Source organism: Nicotiana tomentosiformis, chromosome 3, assembly GCF_000390325.3.
Source record: "Nicotiana tomentosiformis chromosome 3, ASM39032v3, whole genome shotgun sequence".
In the NCBI taxonomy this organism is placed as follows: domain Eukaryota; kingdom Viridiplantae; phylum Streptophyta; class Magnoliopsida; order Solanales; family Solanaceae; genus Nicotiana; species Nicotiana tomentosiformis.
Genome location: NC_090814.1, coordinates 37,886,049 through 37,908,207, shown reverse-complemented (window position 1 = coordinate 37,908,207; position 22,159 = coordinate 37,886,049). Strand labels below are relative to the sequence as shown.

Here is a 22,159-nt window from a genome sequence, read left to right as displayed (position 1 = left end):
AAATGCCACTAAGTTTAATTTTAATGATGATTTCATGAGAGCTTTTGAATTGTTGAAGCTCAAGTTGACAACTATTCCCATCATCACCGCTCCAAATTGGAGTGTGCCTTTTGAACTTATATGTGATGCAAGCGACGTAGCGGTTGGGGCTGTTTTGGGGCAACGCTCAACAAGAATCACTACAAGAAAAAGCCTTATCTACGACCAACTTTTAGGGACAAGTTAATAATCCCGTCGCAATAAATATATTTATTGGGACGAGATTATATTGCGGCACTTAATGCTTTATTTTATTGCGAATGTAATAAATTTGGGCCCTAGAGATATTAGTAACCGGTCCCAAATTACAATTGGGAGGCATTGAGCGTGAGTGTGCCGCCAAATCTAATACCAAAATATTAAAAAAATTATTTTTTTCTGAAAAATCAGGCGTCAAAACTAATACATTGAAATAAGAAGTTTTAAGTAGTAAAGAAACTCTCTGTATCACAAGTCGTCAGCTCTGCCCTAGTATTCCGCCAAGCTCTGCCCGTCTCCTTTATCCGTGTTTTCTCAAAACGCAAGTTCTGAATCTGGTTGTGTGTGAATCTGCCCAAGTTTCCATATCGCTCGTTTGAGAATCCGTGGTATGCCCCCTCTTTCAAGTTGCTCTTTTTCGTTGATTGCTTCGCTTATTCGAGTTCTTCGATCTTCTTCTTCTTCTCTAACATTAAAAAATTGGTAAGGTTTCAGATTTGGGTATTTTTTTTTCTTTTGTATAATCAGTGAAAATATTATTGGGTTGGGATTCCTAAATTTGATAATTTAATTTTCTGAAGTTTATCTAAAATTGCAACTCTGCATTGTATGCGGCATATTTTAATTGCATTCTTTTGCTTCGTTGATGTGTGTTTCTGCCTTCCCCACTTATCTAATCCCTGTAAGTAGCAGTCTCGTTTTTGTACTATAGAGGAGTGATGGAAGCATCTTTTTGAATTGCTAAAATTATGTTTAGTGATACCTAGCGGCTTGTAGAAAACTATTGTGCTTAGCGAATCTTAAAATGACAACGAGAAAGAATTTAGCTTAAAGATATGCTGAATTTCATGAATAAGAATATGTAATAGCTTATTAATTGACCTACAATTGAGAAGTAGGTGATGTTTTATTTGCATCTGCAAATACCAAAGTTATTGTTGCAACATTGTCTGGTTTGCATCTATATAGAGCAGGAGTTAGCAGCATGTTGTTTGAGTAATGGTTAGTTACATATCATATGGCATAAATAGTGTATTGAGTTCTTTCTTATTTGTCAGTACCTACTCTTAATGTAAATGTAGTAATGAGATAGCATCTGGGAAAATTGCAATTCCTTGTTGCTTGTAATGAAAAATATATATTGGTTGTATGTATTTTACATCTGAAAAAGTTTTCATTTTCTTTGTTCAAAAAAAGAAGGGTTGCATACTATTCATTTCCATCTGTTCAAAAAATAAAATTCTGGTGCATACTTTCATTTTACAGATGTTTTAGCTCTTACTTTACTCTAGTAGTTAGCTGTTGGAAATTTTGTTTATCAAAAGAGTTGGTAGTTGGAAATACCTTTTGTCTGATTGATGACATTAGAGTTCCACACAGATTAGATGCATATATGGCATGCTTTATATGTGAGTAGCTGGAGATTGGGCATCCAGAATTGCTTTCTACAGTTACTGCTTTGTGTAACATCAGTGTTGTAAATTTCTCTGGATGGTACTATGAACAGCTTAGGTGGATTAAGAAAACTGCACCAAAAAATGATCATATTTGAAATTCATTAGATTTTATGCTCTCTGAAAGAAGATTTTGGTATACTTAGCTAAGGTAAGACCTCATTAATTTTGCATAACTACGAGGAGAAGTTAGTTTATGAGCCAAGTAATGTCAAGCATACAAATAACAGTGTATTCACATATATTTTTCTTTCATATAACTAAGCAAGAGAATATGGGTCTTTGTCTGTAAGAAAAAAGAAATAACAGGGAACATAAATTCCAATACATGTTAAGAACTCACGGAAATTCATAGCTCACACAAATTACCAAGAAGCAGTCTTTCAGATGCACACGACTATTTTGGATGATTGTATCGTAAAGTATATTGTTTATATTTTTCTTTGGTGTAAGTACTTACTTCGATCTCAGAACAGGCTAGATGAAAACAAGTATACAAGTTTTAGGGAACCAACATATTTAATTACAAGTTAATTTATGATCTTTTATTTATGTTAGTATCTTCTGATTGTATGCATCTGATCGTAACAATAGTGGATGGAGGAGTGTTACTTTTTTCTACATTTCCTGTTGAATTGTGTTCAGAATTTTTTAGAAGATTTTGCACATTATACAACAATGATTATGCTCATACATGGGCCAAGAAAATGTTAGGCATGCTTGATTACCTAAAACTGCACTCTTATCTTTAATCGTAAAAGCAGTGAAACATACCAAATATGTAAACAATTCAAATACATCTTAGTTAAAAAAGATGAGTATGATTTTGTGAGTGTTAATCCATGGAGATTTTTGAAAACAAATGAGACTTTTATTTTAGCGGAGCAAGCATCTCAAGTATTTTATGCTAGTGAAAATTCCAACAAAGGTTGGCATGTAGTGAGGAAGACTCAACCTCATGATTCCTATGAGATTGTGAAACAAATGGATGATGATATTGTAGACTTGGGAAATCCTTCACTAAAGAAACAAAAAAGAAATGATGAGGTGAAGTATCTCTTTATGAATTAGTATATTCATTGTACATATTCTGATGTCATGGTTTCTTTTAATATTACAATTATCACACATTTTTTCTTAATTTGTTTTACTTTTGGCTCTTTGCAGGTTCAATATGAAACCATCAATGATTGAAAATGAGGTGGGATAGACTATGAAGACTACTGCCAATTCTGCATTCGTCGCACCAGGTGCTATAAGAAAAGGACAAGGAAGAGGATGGGAACTTAGATCTTTGGTTGAGAAAGAGAATATACCAACTAAGAGTTTATTTTCTCAATCTAGTGATCTAGTTAAGCAATACATCCAAACAATTGAAACATGTATGATTTTTCAAATCTAATATTTTTAATTTGCATAACTGAATTTAAATGCTTAGGTGTAAGTAATATGATTTTTTTTTAATCAGGTGCTATACGGAAGGGACGAGGACAAGGGCTTAAAAACTCTACCATGTCTGCTAGTCAAGGAATGATACATAAAAACTCCATCGATCGTGAGAAAGAGTATATGCAAATTGATATTCCATTGCCTTCATCTATTGATCAAGTTAAGCAATACACCCAAAAATCGAAACAAGTAAGTTTCTCCAAATCTGTTGTATTTTTCATTGCATGTATAACTGAAATTAAATGCCAAATCTTTTACTAATATAATTTCTTGGGTCCAAGTGCTATAGGGAAGGGACGGTAGCAAATGCCTAAATCTTTTTTCTCCTCTTTAGGGATTTCTAAAAATGAGGTGGGAAAGAGAGTGTTAATTTTGCTAATCAATGTATGTAAACTCCTTCTAAAAGTACAAGATCGAATTTTACCATGTCTTCTAATCAAGAAACGCGTACAATGAATAAAAACTCCCTGGTTCTTGAGAAAGAGTATATGCAAACCAATATTTTATTGTCTCCGTCTACTGATCAAATTATGCAACACTCCCAAACAGCTAAAACAAGTATGATATTTTGAATCCATATGTTATTAATTTGTAGAACTAAATTTTGATGCTATAGTTTTTACCAAATTATGCAACTGTAGGTTCATCTAATCCTGGAAAGGTAAAAAGAGTTCGAGGTAGGAACAAGTGCAAATAAGTTGCATCACTTGAAGTCGGACAAAAGCTGAATGTAATCTTTTACAACAATCGAACGGTTGGAACAAATAGCAAACTATTTTCGAGGCACTTGGGTAGAATAGTACGTGACCGCAATATGTGTCCGTTGCAGTATCATCGTGGAATGATATTAAGCAAGAAAATTTGAATCACATGTGGGCAGCTATTGAGGTAACAAATGTAGTCACGAGTATGTTGTGCATTTTGAGCCTTTTTAAGTCTTTTTTTTGATGAATGTGTTTTGATTTTTTAATTGCGATTTCAGTTTCTTTATTTATGTGTATTGAGCTGAAGTCTGTCATAGCTACTGTAAGTTTTTAAAAAAATCATTTGTGTTCCCGTTGTTCTGCCAATTGTGATCTCAATCCTTGATTGAGTTTCTAACTTCTTCGTTTAACTGAGAGTCGAGTTTAACAATTGTTTGAATGAGTCCTTGATTGTGAAACTTCATTTGGACTGGGAAAAGTTGAATAGCTATGTTGTGAGCATCATCGAAGAGGAAATTCAAGTCCTAGTTGAAAATAATACTTGAAAGTGGAAGTCTTGAAAGTTAGGAGAAGTTGTCTTCTTTAGTTTCTTGCAAAAAGTGCAGCAATGTAGGTGAATTCTTTTCATTTTCTTTTTCTGTTATTACTGAAAAGGCTTCATGGTAGCTTCATAACTGAAGAGGAATTGAGAATTGTATTACTTTGTTGATTGTATCTTGCAATGCATTTAATAAACCAATATTTTGATTATTGTAGGATAAATTTGAGAGTGTTGACATGAATGATCATCGCGATCATATCTTGGGATGGATGAAAGAGCTATGGAATAAATAAAGAGGACACTTGCATGCAAAATATGTGAATGATAAGCCAATCCAACATGTTCTTAAGAATATTCCAATGGGAGTAGACAAGAAAGAATGGGAGTGGTTAGTAAAGGAATATTTTTCTACATAAAGTTTTCAAGTATGCCCAGTGATTTAATAGTCTATTTTGCCAAAGCATCTGCTGTCTGATTCCTTCCCTGACACCAAATACTTTTTTTCCGCTATACTTGGAATCAAACATTAGTGTACTATTTAAATTGATTACAATAATTATATTTAAGCTTATTGTTTCACAAAGGCAAGAAGCAACACGAATGCAACAAACCGAGCTAAGTTGAAGATGCTTCATCATATGGGTAGCAAACCTATTCGAGAGATTATTTATCAAAAGATATTATCATAAAATATATATTTTCCTAAAGGAAATATTTATGAGGTATTTTTTGACATGTTTGCCTTTGATGTAAAGGGCAGAAAAGATGGCAATCCACCGATTTGGCAACAATTATCTTTGAAACTCGTAAGAAAAATAACAAGCTTGCTGAACCTGAAGCAATTGAAAAACATGTATGTTTGGTAAATTGAATATGTAAATGACTTGAAATTATTATGGGTTTTGATATAAAATATTTTTTCATATTTTTTGTAGGCTTTGATTGAAGAAATTGTTCAGTTGGATCCATCTCTACCTAGCATAAAGATAGTAGAAAAATATTGTGGACCTCAAACTCGTAGCCATGTATTTGGCTTTGGGGGTAGAGTAAAGGCGAAAGACTTGAAATGTGGCATTTCTTAAAACGCTGAATTACTGTCCGCGCTACGTTCAACTAGAGAGGAAAACAAATCTTTCAATGAGGAAAACAAATCCTTACATGATCGCTTGAGAAAGTGAATATGACAACTAAGAGTTTATTTCCTCAATCTAGTGATCTAGTTAAGCAATACATCCAAACAATTGAAACATGTAAGATTTTTTAAATCTAATATTTTTAATTTGCATAACTGAATTTAAATGCTTACGTGTAAGTAATATAATTTTTTTTCATTAGGTGCTATAGGGAAGGGACGAGGACAAGGGCTTAAAAACTCTACCATGTCTGCTAGTCAAGGAATGATACATAAAAACCCCTTCGTTCTTGAGAAAGAGTATAATGCAAATTGATATTCCATTGCCTTCATCTACTGATCAAGTTCAGCAATACACCCAAATGTTGAAACAAGTAAGTTTCTCCAAATCTGTTGTATTTTTAATTGCATATACAACTGAAATTAAATACCAAATCTTTTACTAATATGATTTTTTGGGTCCAGGTGCTATAGGGAAGGGACGGTAGCAAATGCCTAGATCATGTTGCTCCTCTTTAGGGATTTATAAAAATGAGGTGGGATCTTTCCATAAGAGTGTTGTTTTTGCTAACCAATGTATGCAAGCTCCTTCTAAAAGTACAAGATCGAATTTTACCATATCTTCTAATCAAAAAACGCGTACAATGGATAAAAACTCCCTCGTTCTTGAGAAAGAGCATATGCAAGCCAATATTTTATTGTCTCCATCTACTAATCAAGTTATGCAACACTCCCAGACAGCTGAAACAGGTATGATATTTTGAATCCATATGTTATTAATTTGTAGAACTAAATTTTGTTGCTATAGTTTTTACCAAATTATGCAACTGCAGGTTCATCTAATCCTGGAAAGGTAAAAAGAGTTCGAGGTAGGAACAAGTGCAAAGAAGTTGCATCACTTGAAGTCGGACAAAAGCTGAAAGTAACCTTTACAACAATCGAACGGTTAGAACAAATAGCAAACTATTTTTGAGGCACTTGGGCAGAATAGTACGTGACCACAATATGTGTCCGTTGGAGTATCATCGTGGAATGATATTAAGCAAGAAAAGTTGAATCACATGTGGGCAGCTATTGAGTTAACAAATGTAGTGACTAGTATGTTGTGCATTTTGAGTCTTTTTAAATCTTTTTTCCAATAAATGTGTTTAGATTTTTAATTGCGATTTTAGTTTCTTTATTTATGTGTATTGAGCTGAAGTTTGTCATAGCTACTGTAAGTTTTAAAAAAATTCATTTGTGTTCCAGTTGTTCTGCCAATTGTGATATCAATCCTTGATTGAGTTTCTAACTTCTTCTTTTAACTGAGAGTTAAGTTTAACAATTGTTTGAATGAGTCCTTGATTGTGAAACTTCATTTGGACTGGGAAAAGTTGAATAGCTATGTTGTGAGCATCATCGAAGAGGAAATTCAAGTCCTAGTTGAAAATAATACTTGAAAGTGGAAGTCTTGAAAGTTAGGAGAAGTTGTCTTCTTTAGTTTCTTGCAAAAAGTGCAGCAATGTAGGTGAATTTTTTTCATTTTCTTTTTCTGTTATTACTGAAAAGGCTTCATGGTAGCTTCATAACTGAAGAGGAATTGAGAATTGTATTACTTTGTTGATAGTATCTTGCGATGCATTTAATAAATCAATATTTTGATTATTGTAGAATAAATTTGAGAGTGTTGACATGAATGATCATCGCGATCATATCTTGGGATGGATGAAAGAGCTATGGAATAAATAAAGAGGACACTTGCATGCGAAATATATGAAGGACAAGCCAATCCAACATGTTATTAAGAATATTCCAAAGGGGAGTAGACAAGAAATAATGGGAGTGGTTAGTAAAGGAATATTTTTTTATAGAAAGTTTTCAAGTATGCCCAGTGATTTAATAGTCTATTTTTCCAAAGCATCATCTGTCTAATTCCTTCCCTGACACCAAATACTTTTTTCCCGCTATACTTGGAATCAACATAAGTGTACTATTTAAATTGATTACAATAATTATATTTAAGCTTATTGATTTAATAGTCTATTTTCCCAAAGCATCTCCTGTCTGATTCCTTCCCTGACACCAAATACTTTTTTCCCGCTATACTTGGAATCAAACATAAGTGTACTATTTAAATTGATTACAATAATTATATTTAAGCTTATTGTTTCACAAAGGCAAGAAGCTACACGAATGCAGCAAATCGAGCTAAGTTGAAGATGCTTCATGATATGGGTAGCAAACCTATTCGAGAGATTATTTAACAAAAGATATTATCATAAAATATCTGTTTTCCTAAAGGAAATATTTATGAGGTGTTTTTTGACATATTTGCCTTTGATGTAAAGGGCAGAAAAGATGGCAATCCACCGATTTGACAAGTATTATCTTTGAGACTCGTAAGAAAAACAACAAGCTTGCTGAACCTGAAGCAATTGAAAAACATGTATGTTTGGTAAATTGAATATGTATGACTTGAAATTATTATGAGTTTTGATATAAAATATTTTTTCATATTTTTTGTAGGCTCTGATTGAAGAAATTGTTCAGTTGGATCCATCTCTACCTAGCATAGAGATAGAAGAAGAATGTTGTGGATTTCAAACTCGTAGCCATGTATTTGGCTTTGGGGGTGGAGTAAAGGCGAAAGACTTGAAAGGTGGCACTTCTTAAAACGCTGAATTACTGTCCGCGTTACGTTCAGCTCGAGAGGAAAATAAATCTTTCAATGAGGAAAATAAATCTTTCAATGAGGAAAACAAATCCTTACATGATCGCTTGAGAAGGGACGGTAGCAAATGCCTAGATCATTTTGCTCCTCTTTAGGGATTTATAAAAATGAGATGGGATCTTTCCATAAGAGTGTTGTTTTTGCTAATCAATGTATGCAAGCTCCTTCTAAAAGCACAAGATCAAATTTTACCATATCTTCTAATCAAGAAATGTGTACAATGGATAAAAACTCCCTCGTTCTTGAGAAAGAGCATATGCAAGCCAATATTTTATTGTTTCCATCTACTAATCAAGTTATGCAACACTTCGAGACAGCTAAAACATGTATGATATTTTGAATCCATATGTTGTTAATTTGTAGAACTAAATTTTGTTGCTATAGTTTTTACCAAATTATGCAACTGTAGGTTCATCTAATCCTGGAAAGGTAAAAAGAGTTCGAGGTAGGAACAAGTGCAAAGAAGATGCATCACTTGAAGTCGGAAAAAAGCTTAAAGTAATCTTTATAACAATCGAACGGTTAGAACAAATCGCAAACTATTTTTGAGGCACTTGGGCAGAATAGTACGTGACCACAATATATGTCCGTTGGAGTATTATCGTGGAATGATATTAAGCAAGAAAAGTTGAATCACATGTGGGCAGCTATTGAGTTAACAAATGTAGTCACGAGTATGTTGTGCATTTTGAGTCTTTTTAAATATTTTTTCCAATAAATGTTTTAAATTTTTAATTGCGATTTCAGTTTCTTTATTTATGTGTATTGAGTTGAAGTCTGTCATAGCTACTGTAAGTTTTAAAAAAATTCATTTGTGTTCGAGTTGTTCTGCCAATTGTGATCTCAATCCTTGATTGAGTTTCTAACTTCTTCGTTTAATTGAGAGTTGAGTTTAACAATTGTTTGAATAAATCCTTGATTGTGAAACTTCATTTGGACTGGGAAAAGTTGAATAGCTATGTTGTGAGCATCATCGATGTCACGACGCAATTCTCCTTCTGTAAGATGTCAAAATCCTAGAACTTAAACTTCCGTTTTAGGGACTAAGTATCCCAAAATACTCTGAAACCAAGAACAAAACCTCCCGACAAGTCACATAAGCATAAGATGATACGGAGAAAGCAATAAATAGGGGATCAGGGCTATTACTCTTAAAACAACCGGTCGGGTCGTTATATTCTCCCCCTCTTAAAATAATCGTTCGACCTCGAACGAGCATAGAGACATACTTGAAGTGGTGAAAAAATGAGGATAACGGCTGCGCATATCATGTTCGGTCTCCCAAGTCGCCTCCTCGACCGTCTGACTCCTCCACTGAACCTTCACTGAAGCAATGTTCTTTGACCTCAGCTTTCGGACCTGCCTGTTCAAAATACCCACCAGCTCCTCAACATAAGATAAATCATTGCCCAACTGGACTGAGCTGAAATCCAACACATGAGACGGATCGTCGTGATACTTCCGGATCATAGAAACAAGGAATACTGGATGAACTCCTGCTAGACTGGGAGGCAAGGCAAGCTCATAAGCAACCTCCCCAACTCGCCGAAACAACTCGAACGGGCCAATAAACCTTGGGCTCAGCTTGCCCTTCTCCCCGAACCTCATGACATCCTTCATGGGCGAAACCAGGAGCACGACCCGCTCTCCAACCATGAATGCAACATCGTGAACCTTTCGATCTGCTTAACTCTTTTGTCTGGATTGGGCTGTGCGAAGTTAATCCTGAATAACCTTAACCTTCTCCAAAGTATCATAAACCAAGTCTGTACCAAATAGCCTAGCCTCGCCGGGCTCGAACCAACTCACTGGAGACCGACACCGCCTACCATACAAAGCCTCATACGGTGCCATCTGAATGCTAGACTGATAACTGTTGTTGTAGGTAAACTACGCAAGTGGCAAGAACTGAACCCAAGCACCCCCAAAATCAATCACACACGCACGCAACTTATCTTCCAATATCTAAATAGTGCGCTCGGATTGTCCGTCCGTATGAGGGTGAAATATTGTACTCAACTCTACGCGAGTACGCAACTCACATTGTACGACTCTCCAGAACCGTGATGTAAACTACGTACACCGATTAGATATGATAAATACCGGTACGCCATGAAGCCTGACAATCTTGCGGATGTAAGCCTGAGCCAGCTGCTCCAAAGAGTAAGTAGTAACCACAAGAATGAAATGACCTGACTTGGTCAATCTATCCACAATCACCCAAACCGCATCGAACTTCCTCTGAGTCCGTGGGAGCCCAACAACAAAATCCATAGTGATCCGCTCCCACTTTTACTCTGGAATCTCCATCTTCTGAAGCAATCCACCCGGTCGCTGATGCTCATACTTCACCTGCTGACAATTTAGGCAATGAGCTACATATTCCACTATGTCTTTCTTCATCCGCCTCCACCAATAGTGCTGTCTCAAATCCTGATACATCTTCACGGCACTTGGATGAATAGAATACCGCGAACTGTGAGCCTCCTGGAAAATCAACTCACGAACATCTACATTAGGCACACATAGCCTGCCCTGCATCTGTAACACACCGTCATCTCCAACAGTGACTTCCTTGCCATCACCATGCTGACAAACAGATGGGGGTCATCATAATGACGCTCCCTGATACGATCATAAAAAGAAGAATGAGAAACCACACAAGCAAAAACTCGACTCGGCTCAGAAATATCCAATCTAACAAACTGGTTGGCCAAAGCCTGAACATCCAATGCCAATGATCTCTTTGCTGCTGGTAGATATGCTAGGCTCCCTAAACTTTCCGCCCTGCGACTCAAGGCATCTGTAACCACATTTGCCTTCTCGAGATGGTATAGAATAGTGATATCATAATCCTTAAGCAGCTCTAACCACCTCCGCTGACACAAGTTAAGATTCTTCTGTTTGAACAGATGTTGCAGACTTTAGTGATCTGTGTAGATCTCACAAGGAACATCGTACAAATAGTGTCGCCAAATCTTCAAGGCATGAACAATAGCTGCTAACGCAAAGTCGTGGACATGATAGTTCTTCTCATGCACCTTCAGCTGTCTAGACGCATAGGCAATCACCCTACCGTCCTGCATCAACACCGCGTCGAGACCAATCCGTGATGCATCATAATATACAGTATGAGACCCCAAACCTGTACGCAATACCAATACCCGGGCTGTAATCAAAGCTGTCTTGAGCTTTTGAAAGCTCTCCTCATGCTCCTTTGTCCACCTGAACGGAGCACCCTTTTGGGTCAGCCTGGTCATAGGTGCTGCAATAGATGAGAAACCCTCTACAAATCGACGGTAATACCCCGCCAAACCAAGAAAACTCCAGATCTCTATAGCTGAGGACGGTCTAAGCCAACTCTGCACTGCCTCAACCTTATTCGGATCTACCTTGATTCCCTCACTCGACATTACATGTCCCAAAAATGCCACTGAATCTAGCCATAACTCATACTTTGAGAATTTTGCATATAACTTCTTTTCTCTCAAGGTCTGAAGCACAGTCCTCAGGTGTTGCTCATGATCCTCCCGACTGCGGGAGTACACCAAAATATCATCAATAAACACAATGACGAATGAGCCAAGATAGGGCTGGAATACACAATGCATTAAGTGAATGAATGCTGCTGGGGCGTTGGTCAGCTCAAATGATATCACAAGGACTTGTAGTGACCATACCTAGTCCTGAAAGCAGTCTTTGGGATATCTGGCTCCCGAATCTTCAACTGATGATAGCCTGAATGCAAGTCAATCTTGAAAAATACTCTGGCACCCTGTAACTGATCAAATAGGTCATCAATACGAGGTAATGGATACATGTTCTTCACTATAACTTTGTTCAACTGGCGATACTCAATGCACATACGCATAGAACCATCCCTCTTCTTCACAAACAAGACCGGAGCACCCCAAGGTGACACACTGGGCAGAATGAAGCCCTTATTAAGCAACTCGTGTAACTGCTCCTTCAACTCAGGAGGACCCATGCGATATGGAGGAATAGAGATGGGCTGAGTGCCCGGCAATAAATCAATGCCAAAGTCATTATCTCTGTCGTGCGGCATGCCCAGAAGATCGATTGAAAATACATCTGGATAATACCTCACTACTTGGACTGACTCAACTGTAGGGGTATCAATACTGACATCTCTCACATAAGCTAGATACGCGTCACACCTATTCTCAACCATTCATTGAGCTTTAAGAAATGAAATAACTCTCACATAAGCTAGATACTCTAACCACGGTAATCCTGGCATAGCCAGCGTCACGGTCTTGGCATGACAATCAAGAATAGCATAATGGGGTGACAAACAGTCCATGCCCAAAATAATATCAAAGTCTACCATACTGAGTAATAATAAATCGGCTCTGGTCTCAAAACTACTAAGAACAACCAAACACGACCGATACACACGGTCAACAACAATGGAATCACCCATAGGTGTAGATACACCAACAGGAGAACTCAAAAAATCACGGGATACGCCCAAATATGGAGCAAAATAAAATGACACATAGGAATAAGTGGAGCCTGAATCAAATAAGACTGACACATCTCTATGACAGACCAGAACAATACCTATAATGACAGAGTCGGATGCAACTGCCTCTGTACGAGCAGCAAGGGCATAGTATCTGGCCTGGCCTCCCCCTCTAGGGCGACCTCTATCTGCCCGACCTCCACCTCGAGCTGGCTGAGCAGGTGGAGTGGTAGATGGTGCTGTAATCATATCCTAGGGGCCCGGTGGAGCACGCGGTGCCTGAGAAGTCTGTGGAGGTTCACCCTTCCTAAGTCTAGGGCAATCCCTCACCACATGGCAAGTGTTGACACAGTCAAAACAAGCTCTCGGAGGGCATGACTGCTGCGATAGGCTCGGGCCAGGTCGCCTGGATTGACCGCTGAAAGCACCCCGTGCAGAAGGTACACTATACACTGGCGGTGCATAATAAGGCTCCTGGGGCCTAGGAGTAGCCGGAATACCACTGGCGGCTGAAAGTGCTGAATGAATAGGGCAACTCATATAGCCCCTACCATGACGAACTGTAGCTGGGGCACGAGCACCTCTATAAGTGCCAGACTCGCGAAACCTCTTGGGCTCCCTCTCCTGTCTCTCCCGAGCAAGCATACTCTTCAATCTCCTAGCAATCCCCATAACCTGCTGGTATGCAATATCCATCTCCAACTCCCGGGCCATGCTAAGCCTGATAGTGGGGTTGAGCCCCTCATTAAACCAATGGACCCTCTCTCGAATTGTAGCAACCAAGGCTGGTGCATGCCTAGCCAAATCACTGAAGTGAACTGCATACTTGACACTGTCATAGCACCCTGGCGCAACTACTCAAACTCTGCGCGCCATGCATCTCTGAGACTCTGGGGAACATACTCCATCAAGAACATATCCGAGAACTAAGTCTATGTAATTGAAGCTACCTCAGCCAGACTACCCAACTCATAAGCACGCCACCACTGATAGGCTGCTCCTCTAAGTTGGAACGTAGTAAAAGAAACCCCACTCGACTCCGCTACACCCATGGTACGGAGGATACGGTGACACTCTTCAAGAAAACCCTAGGCATCCTAAAATGCCAAGCCACTAAAAGTAGGAGGGTGGTACTTCTTGTACCTCTCAAGCCTGAGCTGCTCAGAAACTGCTGCCCTAACCTCGAGCTGAACTGGAGCTACCGGATGCACCGGTATGATCTCTAGAACCTAGTCAACCTGAAGCCGTAGTACTAGGGTACAGGTGGTGGGAGTCTGTGCTCCTCCCCCGGCCTGAGATGTGGCAGGAGCAAGTGGAATCAACCCTACCTGAGCTAGAGTACCGAACATGCTCAGAAACTGTGCTAGGGTCTCCTGAAGAGCTGGCGCAATAACAGGCGTCTTAGGTGCCTGCTCTCCAATTGGGGCTGCTGGTGGCTCCTCTGTAGCAGCTCGTACGGGTGCTCTGGCTGCACCACGTGGACGTCCTCGGCCTCTACCCCGATCCCGACCTCTCGCAACTCCAGCAGGGGACGCAGGTGCCTGGTAATCTAATCCGCCTGTACGTATCCTCACCATCTGTGAGAGAATAGAAGACAGAAGTTTAGATTTCCGAAGTCAACAATTTCGCATGACAAGGAATAAAAGAAGTAAAATTTTTTCCTAACAGTTCCATAGCCTCCCGAAGATAAGTACAGACATCTTTCTACCGATCCGCGAGACTCTACTAAACCTACTCGTGACTCATAACACCTATGAACCTAGAGCTCTGATACCAACTTATTACGACCCAATTCTCCCTCCGTAAGATGTCGTGGGAACACCTAGTCTCTACGACTAGGCAAGCCTAACAATTGCAGAATAATAAAAAATAGAGACAGAAACAACCACTAATATCAACATATAACAATATAACGGAAAATATCGCTTGGCATGTACAAGTAACCAACATCTCGAGTATAACAATATTTCCAAAACTTGGTAATCACAAGTCACAAGCTCTAAGAATTTGTCTACCTACTTCTATACATCAGTAACTAGAAGAAATAAGGGAGGAACAACATGAAAGGGACAGAGGGGGACTCCGAGATCTGCGGACGCAGGCAGATATACCTTGAAGTCTCCAGAGCAGCAGCAAGTACACAACTAATAGTGGGGCTGGTAGGAGTTACCTGGATCTACACACAAAACATGTGCAGAAGATTAGCATGAGTACACCACAACGGTACCCAGTAAGTACCAAGCCTAACCTCGGTAGAGTAGTGACGAGGTCAGGTCAGGGCCCTACTGGTATATAATAATTTAAGGCATAAAAATTAGCAATGTAATAAAAGACTGGAAATTTAACGAGGAGAAATTACAGAAATATAACAACACATCACATAAGGATAAACAACGGGGGGCACTCCCGAGATACCGTCTCGTAGTCCCAAAAGTAAACGCTCAACAGGGGATCTCCCGAGGTACCGCCTCGTAGTCCCAAAATTAAATATATAGGGGGATCTCCCGAGGTACCGCATCGTAGTCCCAAAAGTAAATATGCAGGGGGATCTCTCGAGGTACCACCTCGTAGTTCCAAAAGTAAACAGACAGCTCGAAATCGATGGAAACAATAATTACAGCAAGAAATCCTACAGTTTATGGCTAAATACGAGTTAAGGAAAACACATGAAATCACCTAAGTATGTTGTACAGGTTTTAAATAAGCAATTAAGACACGTAGACATGCGATATTAGGCTAACAAGATAACTACACATGCTGGTATAACTCAATTAAGACGTAACAGGTTACTGCTCAGTAAAAACTAGATTTTTTAACAATTAGCTCGTGTACGCACTCGTCACCTCACGTACACGGCGCTCACATATCAGAAGTATCACAACAATACCAAATCCTAAGGGAATTTCTCCCACACAAGTTTAGGCGAGCAACATATCTCGAACCAAGCTCAATCAATCAACAAGAATGCCTTTTTCCTCGAACTTATAACACTAAATGGCCCAAATCTAGCCAAAAACCATCACATACTATAAATACAACTATAATAAACTAATCTAATTAATGAAATCAAGACTTTAACAAGAATTTCAAAAATCGCCCCAAAAAGTCGACCCGGACCCACGTCTCAGAATCAGGAAAAAGTCACAAAATATGAACACCCAATCAACCACGAGTCCACCCATACCAAAATTACTCAAATTCGATACCAAAATCTCAATCAAAACCCAAAAATTCGGTTAAAGAACTTTCCAACGTTTTCCCCAATTTTCTCAACCCAAATCCTTAATTAAAAGATGAAATTAATGATAGATTAGTGGAATATAACTATAAATGAGTTAAGAATCATTACTCAATAGCTTCTTCTGAAAATCTCTCAAATTATCGCCTAAATCCGAGCTCTCAAAGTCCCAAAATAAAAATGGGATAAAACACTCGAACATAGCCTTTTTTCGCCCAGCGATCTCGCTTCTGTGAGGGGTTCACCGCTTATGCGGTTCCTCACCAGCGAAAAAACCATCGCAGGTGCAGACTTAACTTAAGTCTTCAAAAATCGCTTATGCGATCAAGGGCCATTTCTGCGCGCCCGCTTCTGCGTTCCTTTCACCGCTCTTGCGAGTCCGCTTCTGTGAGACTCTGACCGCTTCTGCGGTCCCAGCCAGCCAGGCCAAAAATCACTTCTATGGCTCGATGGCCGCTTCTACGGGGTCGCACCTGCAGCCCAAAGGGCGTAGGTGTGATTACACCAGGTGCAACAATTTCAGCCAATCCAACACATTTCCAAATGATCCGTTAACCACCCGAAATCAACCCAACACCCTCGGGACCTCAACCAAACATACCAACAAGTCCTAAAATATCATACGAACTTAGTCGAGCCCTCAAATCACATCAAACAATAATAAAAATACAAATCACACTCCAATTCAAACCTAATAAACTTGAAACTTCAAACTTCTCAACCGATGCTGCAACCTACCAAATCACGTCCGATTGACCTCAAATTTTACACAGTAGACAAATTCGACATTCCGGACCTACTCCACCTTCCGAAATCGGAGTCCGACCCCGATATCAAAAGTTTACTCCCGATCAAACTTTCCAAAAATTCAAGTTTTGCCATTTAAAGCCTAATTCAGCTACAGACCTCCAATTCATAAATTCGTAAACGCTCCTAAGTCCAAAATTATACAATAGAGCTAACAGAACTGATAAAACTCCATTCTTGAGTCGTCTTCACATAATTCCAACTACGGTCAAAATTCTAAAACTTAAGCTTCCGTTTTAGGGAATAAGTGTCCCAAAACACTCCAAATCAAGAACAAAACCTCCCGGCAAGTCACATAAGCATAATATGATACGGAAAAAGCAGTAAATAGGGGATCGGGACTATTACTCTCAAAATAACCGACCGGATCGTTACAATCGAAGAGGAAATTCAAGTCTTAGATGAAAATAATACTTGAAACTAGAAGTCTTGAAAGCTAGGAGAAGTTTTCTTTTTTACTTTCTTGCAAAAAGTGCAGCAATGTAGGTGAATTGTTTTTCATTCTCTTTTTCTGTTATTACTGAAAAGGCTTCATGGTAGCTTCATAACTGAAGAGGAATTGAGAATTGTATCATTTTGCTGATAGTATCTTGCGATGCATATAATCAACCAATATTTTGATTATTGTAGGATAAATTTGAGAGTGTTGACATGAATGATCATCGCGATCATATCTTGGGATGGATGAAAGAGCTATGGAATAAATGGAGAGGACACTTACATGCAAAATATGTGAAGGATAAGCCAATCTAACATGGTCTTAAGAATATTCCAAAGGGTGTAGACAAGAAAGAATGGGAGCGGTTAGTAAAGGAACATTTTTCTTCAAAACATTTTCAGGTATGCCCAGTGATTTAATAGTCTATTTTGCCAAAGCATCTGCAGTCTGATTCCTTCCCTGACACCAAATATTTTTTTTGCTCTATACTTGGAATCAAACCTGTGTATTATTTAAATTTATTACAATAATTATATTTAAGCTTATTGTTTCACAAAGGCAAGAAGCAACAGGAATGCAGCAAAACGAGCTAAGTTGAAGATGCTTCATCATATGGGTAGCAAACCTATTCGAGAGATTATTTATCAAAAGATATTATCATAAAATATCTATTTTCCTAAAGAAAATATTTAAGAGGTATTTTTTGACATGTTTGCCTTTGACGTAAAGGGCGGAAAAGATGGCAATCCACCGACTTGACAATAATTTTCTTTGAGACTCGTAAGAAAAATAACAAGCTTGTTGAACCTGAAGCAATTGAGAAACATGTATGTTTGGTAAATTAAATATGTAAATGATTTGAAATTATTATGGGTTTTGATATAAAATTTCTTCATATGTTTTGTAGGCTTAGATTGAAGAAGTTGTTCGTCGGATCCATCTCTACCTAGCATAGAGATAGTAGAAAAATATTGTGGACCTCAAACTCGTAGCCATGTATTTGGCTTTGGGGGTGGAGTAAAGGTGAAAGACTTGAAAGGTGGCACTTCTTCAAAGGATAAATTACTGTCCGCGCTACGTTCAAACTCGAGAGGAAAACAAATCTTTGAACGAGGAAAACAAATCCCTACATGATCGCTTGTCTTCCTTAGAAAATGAGATGAAAGAAATAAAGAAAATAAGGTAATTCTTCGCTACTCAATAATCGCATGTCTCGCCTACGCCATCGCCCGTTTCAACTGAATGACCACTATTTTTGTCTGCTGGCCAAGTTAGTAATAATATTCCTTACTTTTTAATTTTTTTTTGTTGATTTACATATAGTCACTTCTACTTATAGATTCTATCAGTTGTTTGATTTGACTAGCGAGTAAACTATGAGTAAACAGAAGAATCCCATCAATATACCACATGTATTGGGATTCTTTTATCACAACTAATTCTATCATCATTGATCCAAGAGTTGTGTGCCCAAGTTTCTGTTCACCATGGCAAGAGATATTACTTGCCACATTGTAAGGAAAACAGCATAAAGAAGGCTGAATTTTGTTAGTTATTTAAATGAAAATCCAAAAGTATTAGGTGGTTAAAATGCGTCAAGTGTTTTAGTGATGGAAGTATATGCTTTACTAAATCCATTCTACTGCCTGCTCTTTAAATAAGCGCTCATTCCGTGTTGAGTCTGATTTGCTGTATTTCTTGTTACATTAGCCGGGGTCAGGAGCTTCTCTGAAGCATCCATGTGCTGCATATATAACAATTCTAGATACACATACATTTTCTTTATGCTTTTGGGCTGTTTGACATGCACTGTTTGTCCAATTGTACACTTATTGGGTCAGACAAGTATTATATATAATTAAGACTTCAAAACTTTTGATGTGGCATCGTATTTTGCTCTGTAAATTTATCCAGGTATTTTGTCAGATTTTATCAAACAAAGAAAAATGAATGCAGAAAAAGATAATAGAATTTCTCGTTGTTTTGTTTGCTCTATTGGCAATTTAATAAGAGCGTTCTTCATGGGTATGCATAAAAAGTGTTGGATAGGGAGACTCTTTGATGTGTGGGGTTTAAGGCATATACACCTAGTGGCAAGAGTAATCACATGTAAGCATATCAAAGTGGAGTAAAGGTACAGACAGAAGTGCATTTTCACCTAAAAAGGCATTTCAAAATCTAAAGATGTTTCACACCATCAGCATACTTCTTCTGAAAGCTGTCTTATAGTGATTCCTTTACATATTATAATGCTGCTAACATTGCAAACTTAGATTCTGAAGAGTTGACGAAGAGCTTTTCCTCTGTTGATATTTTTTATTTCATCAATAAGTGACAAATGACACTTGCACATGTTTATGATAAATGATGCTGGGTGATAGCACCAAACTACCAATTATGTACTATGTAGAGATTTCTAATTGCAGAGCTGTATTGAACTTATATTGTAGTTTAAAGTTTCTATCAGAAAAAAACATACTTGTGACTTCGTTTTACTTTACCTAAGCCTTTCCAGGACACGTATGGATAAATTCCCAGACCATAATGTTCCAAAATGATTAACATGCCAAAGTTAGTATTAGTTATGTTCTTGCAAAGTTGTATAGGCCTAGTTTAGGCTAATTATCGATGAGACACTTCTTGCACGATATCGTGTTGCTTAAAGTTTTAAGTAGCTACTACAGAAGAACTCTTACATTCAAATAAGTTTGTTTTACATGTTGTTGATATCTTGCATAGATTGATATATTAAGAAGATCGCATAATCTTTAAACATGTACTGAATATCAACATGCTAACAGTTGTGAATTAATGACATTTCATTCTTGAAGTAGCCTCGACAACTTGAAATGAATACATTAGGCACAAATATGGTGTAAAAGTGATTTATGGTACTCGGAAGTTTCTCCTTCAGTGGCTGCATCTTACTTCTATTGTCTGATTTCTATGACACTATCTTTGGAATCTTGTAGATCTTCTTCAACATTGTGTTACTCTGCATCTTCATCTAAAGCATGAATAGTAAAAAACAAAAGAATAAAGTGCCGGATTTTTTCGAATCAAAGTTTGATTTACCATCCCAAAACTTTTCTAATTAATTTTTCTTATATTTTTGCAGCCTTGTTGATGTTGTTGGATAACACCTGATGAATTTAGATCTCTTTTGGGCTAAGCAATTTAGCCATTTCAAGTGTAATTTTACATATATTATTTTACCAATAGTTATTCATCATATTTTAAAATTTTATACTTACAGGTTTTGAAGATTGAAGGTACAAGAATGCAAGTTTGGAAGATACACAAGCTCATTATTATTTTGCTAGGAATGTTATGTAAAACTTGATATCGTTGTCTAACTCATGATGTTAGCTAAGTATTTTTGTTAAGGTGTTGAGCAAATATTGAAACTAACATGATGGGATGTTAACATTGTAATTAATATCTTTTTATACCAAGAATTTTTTGTAGCAAATTGATATTTATTTATAAAAATAACTTTTCTGAGACATCGAGCTTTAGGACTAGTTGTGGTTAATAAGAGACCAGAAATACGGTCGTTAAAGTAATTGCAGTTATTTTAAATAGGGACTAGTGGGGCTCGTTTCTAAAATATAATCTACGACCAGTTAAAAGCTAGTCGCTAAAAGTGTTAACGGCTGGAAAATATATATTTTTCATAATATATTAATTGTCTATTAGGGACGGAAAGGCTGGTCTCTAATAGTGTTTAATGACCAAAAAATATCTATTGGAATAATATGTTAATGGTCTACTAGGGACGAGGTCTCTATAAGTATTTAACGACTAGATGTTTCTCTCGTCTCTAAAAATATTTAAAGACCAGGTTTTTAAACCGTCGTTGTAGACCTTTAGCGGTGGAAGCTATTGCGACGAGTGACGACCAGCTTTTTCCCGTCGCAATTGATTTATTAGGACTAGATTTGGATCTTTAGTAACCATTATTCACTTCCTTAAAGGCAATGTTTCTTGTAGTGATTTTCCATCCGGTCTACTATGCTAGTAAGACCATGAATAGTGCCCAAGTTAACTATACCGTTACAGAGAAAGAGCTCCTTCCTATTGTGTTTGCAATTGAGAAGTTTTGCCTGTACTTGATGGGTGCGAAAGTTATTATCCATACGAATCATGCGGTACTTCATTATCTTATGAGCAAAAAGGACTCCAAAGCTTGGTTGATGAGATGAATTCTCTTGTTATAAGAATTTGATATTGATATCCAAGATAGATAAGGTAGTGAAAATCAAGTGGCGGACCACTAGAGCCGTTTGGAGGAGGGGAGGCCGCATGATGATCTTGAAATCAATGACTCCTTCCCCAATGAGCAACTCTTGACAATTTCAATAAAAGAGGTGTCATGGTTCGCGGACTTAGCAAATTTTCTTGAGTGTGGAATCATTCCGGATGAGTTCTTTTCAAGCCAAAGGAAGAAACTCAAACGGTATTATCAAGATTATTATTGAGATGAACCACATATTTTTAGATTTGTACAGATGGAGTGATTAGAAGATGTATACCGGAAGAAAAGCAAGGTAAAATTCTTGGGGCTTGTCATTCTTCGCCATATGGTAGTCATCATGGTGGAGCGAGCAACCAAAGTACTTAGTTGTGATTTCTTTTGGCCTACTCTTACAAAGATATTAGTGAGTTAGTGAAAAGATGTGATGATTGTCAACGGGCCGGTGGAATCTCAAAGAAAAATAAAATGCCTCTCATAATCATTTTGGAGATTGATATTTTTGATGTGTGGGTAGATTTCATGTGCCCTTTTGTGAGTTCTCATGGAAACATACATCTTGGTCGTGGTAGATTATGTGTCCAAATGGGTTGAGGCTGTTGCTTTACCCAACAATGAGGCGAGAAGTGTGGTGGCTTTCTTGAAGAAGAATCTTTTCGCAAGGTTTGGCACTCCACGTGTAGTTATAAGCGATGGGGGTCACATTT

At 37.8% G+C, this 22,159-nt stretch overlaps 1 protein-coding gene across 15 annotated transcripts; it reads left to right on the top strand.

Annotated features, from left to right (window-relative positions):
- The first annotated feature begins 414 nt into the window (after positions 1–414).
- On the top strand, positions 415–20,671 carry LOC104092255 (uncharacterized). Of its 15 annotated transcripts, XR_011414680.1 has the most exons (17): positions 447–626; positions 2,859–3,073; positions 3,160–3,329; positions 3,782–4,028; positions 4,601–4,773; positions 5,141–5,238; positions 5,321–5,635; positions 5,721–5,891; positions 5,983–6,267; positions 6,351–6,615; positions 7,168–7,942; positions 8,023–8,901; positions 17,389–17,598; positions 17,756–17,813; positions 17,927–18,024; positions 18,105–18,379; positions 20,454–20,671. XR_011414680.1 is itself a non-coding variant. In XM_070196863.1 (11 exons), exons 5-8 carry the CDS (start codon positions 4,765–4,767, stop codon positions 5,465–5,467), a joined length of 312 nt encoding a protein of 103 aa, XP_070052964.1. In that variant the 5' UTR covers positions 461–626; positions 2,859–3,073; positions 3,160–3,329; positions 3,782–4,028; positions 4,601–4,764; the 3' UTR covers positions 5,468–5,635; positions 5,721–5,891; positions 5,983–6,267; positions 6,351–6,821. The 15 variants fall into 15 exon arrangements, 5 of the variants coding, with proteins under 5 accessions (XP_070052961.1, XP_070052964.1, XP_070052960.1 ...); XR_011414679.1 differs by having other exon boundaries at positions 17,756–18,024; XR_001968487.3 differs by lacking the exons at positions 17,756–17,813; positions 17,927–18,024 and having other exon boundaries at positions 448–626; positions 20,454–20,670.
- The last annotated feature ends 1,488 nt before the right edge of the window (positions 20,672–22,159 follow it).

What these genes read in the sequence shown, in the direction of transcription:
- LOC104092255 (XM_070196861.1), top strand. Translation starts at nt 2,905, where the DNA reads ATGAAGACTACTGCCAATTCTGCATTCGTCGCACCAGGTGCTATAAGA. An exon ending in CATCCAAACAATTGAAACAT is followed by an intron (nt 3,074 to 3,159) that starts GTATGATTTTTC and finishes TTTTTTAATCAG; the next exon opens with GTGCTATACGGAAGGGACGA. An exon ending in ACACCCAAAAATCGAAACAA is followed by an intron (nt 3,330 to 3,781) that starts GTAAGTTTCTCC and finishes ATGCAACTGTAG; the next exon opens with GTTCATCTAATCCTGGAAAG.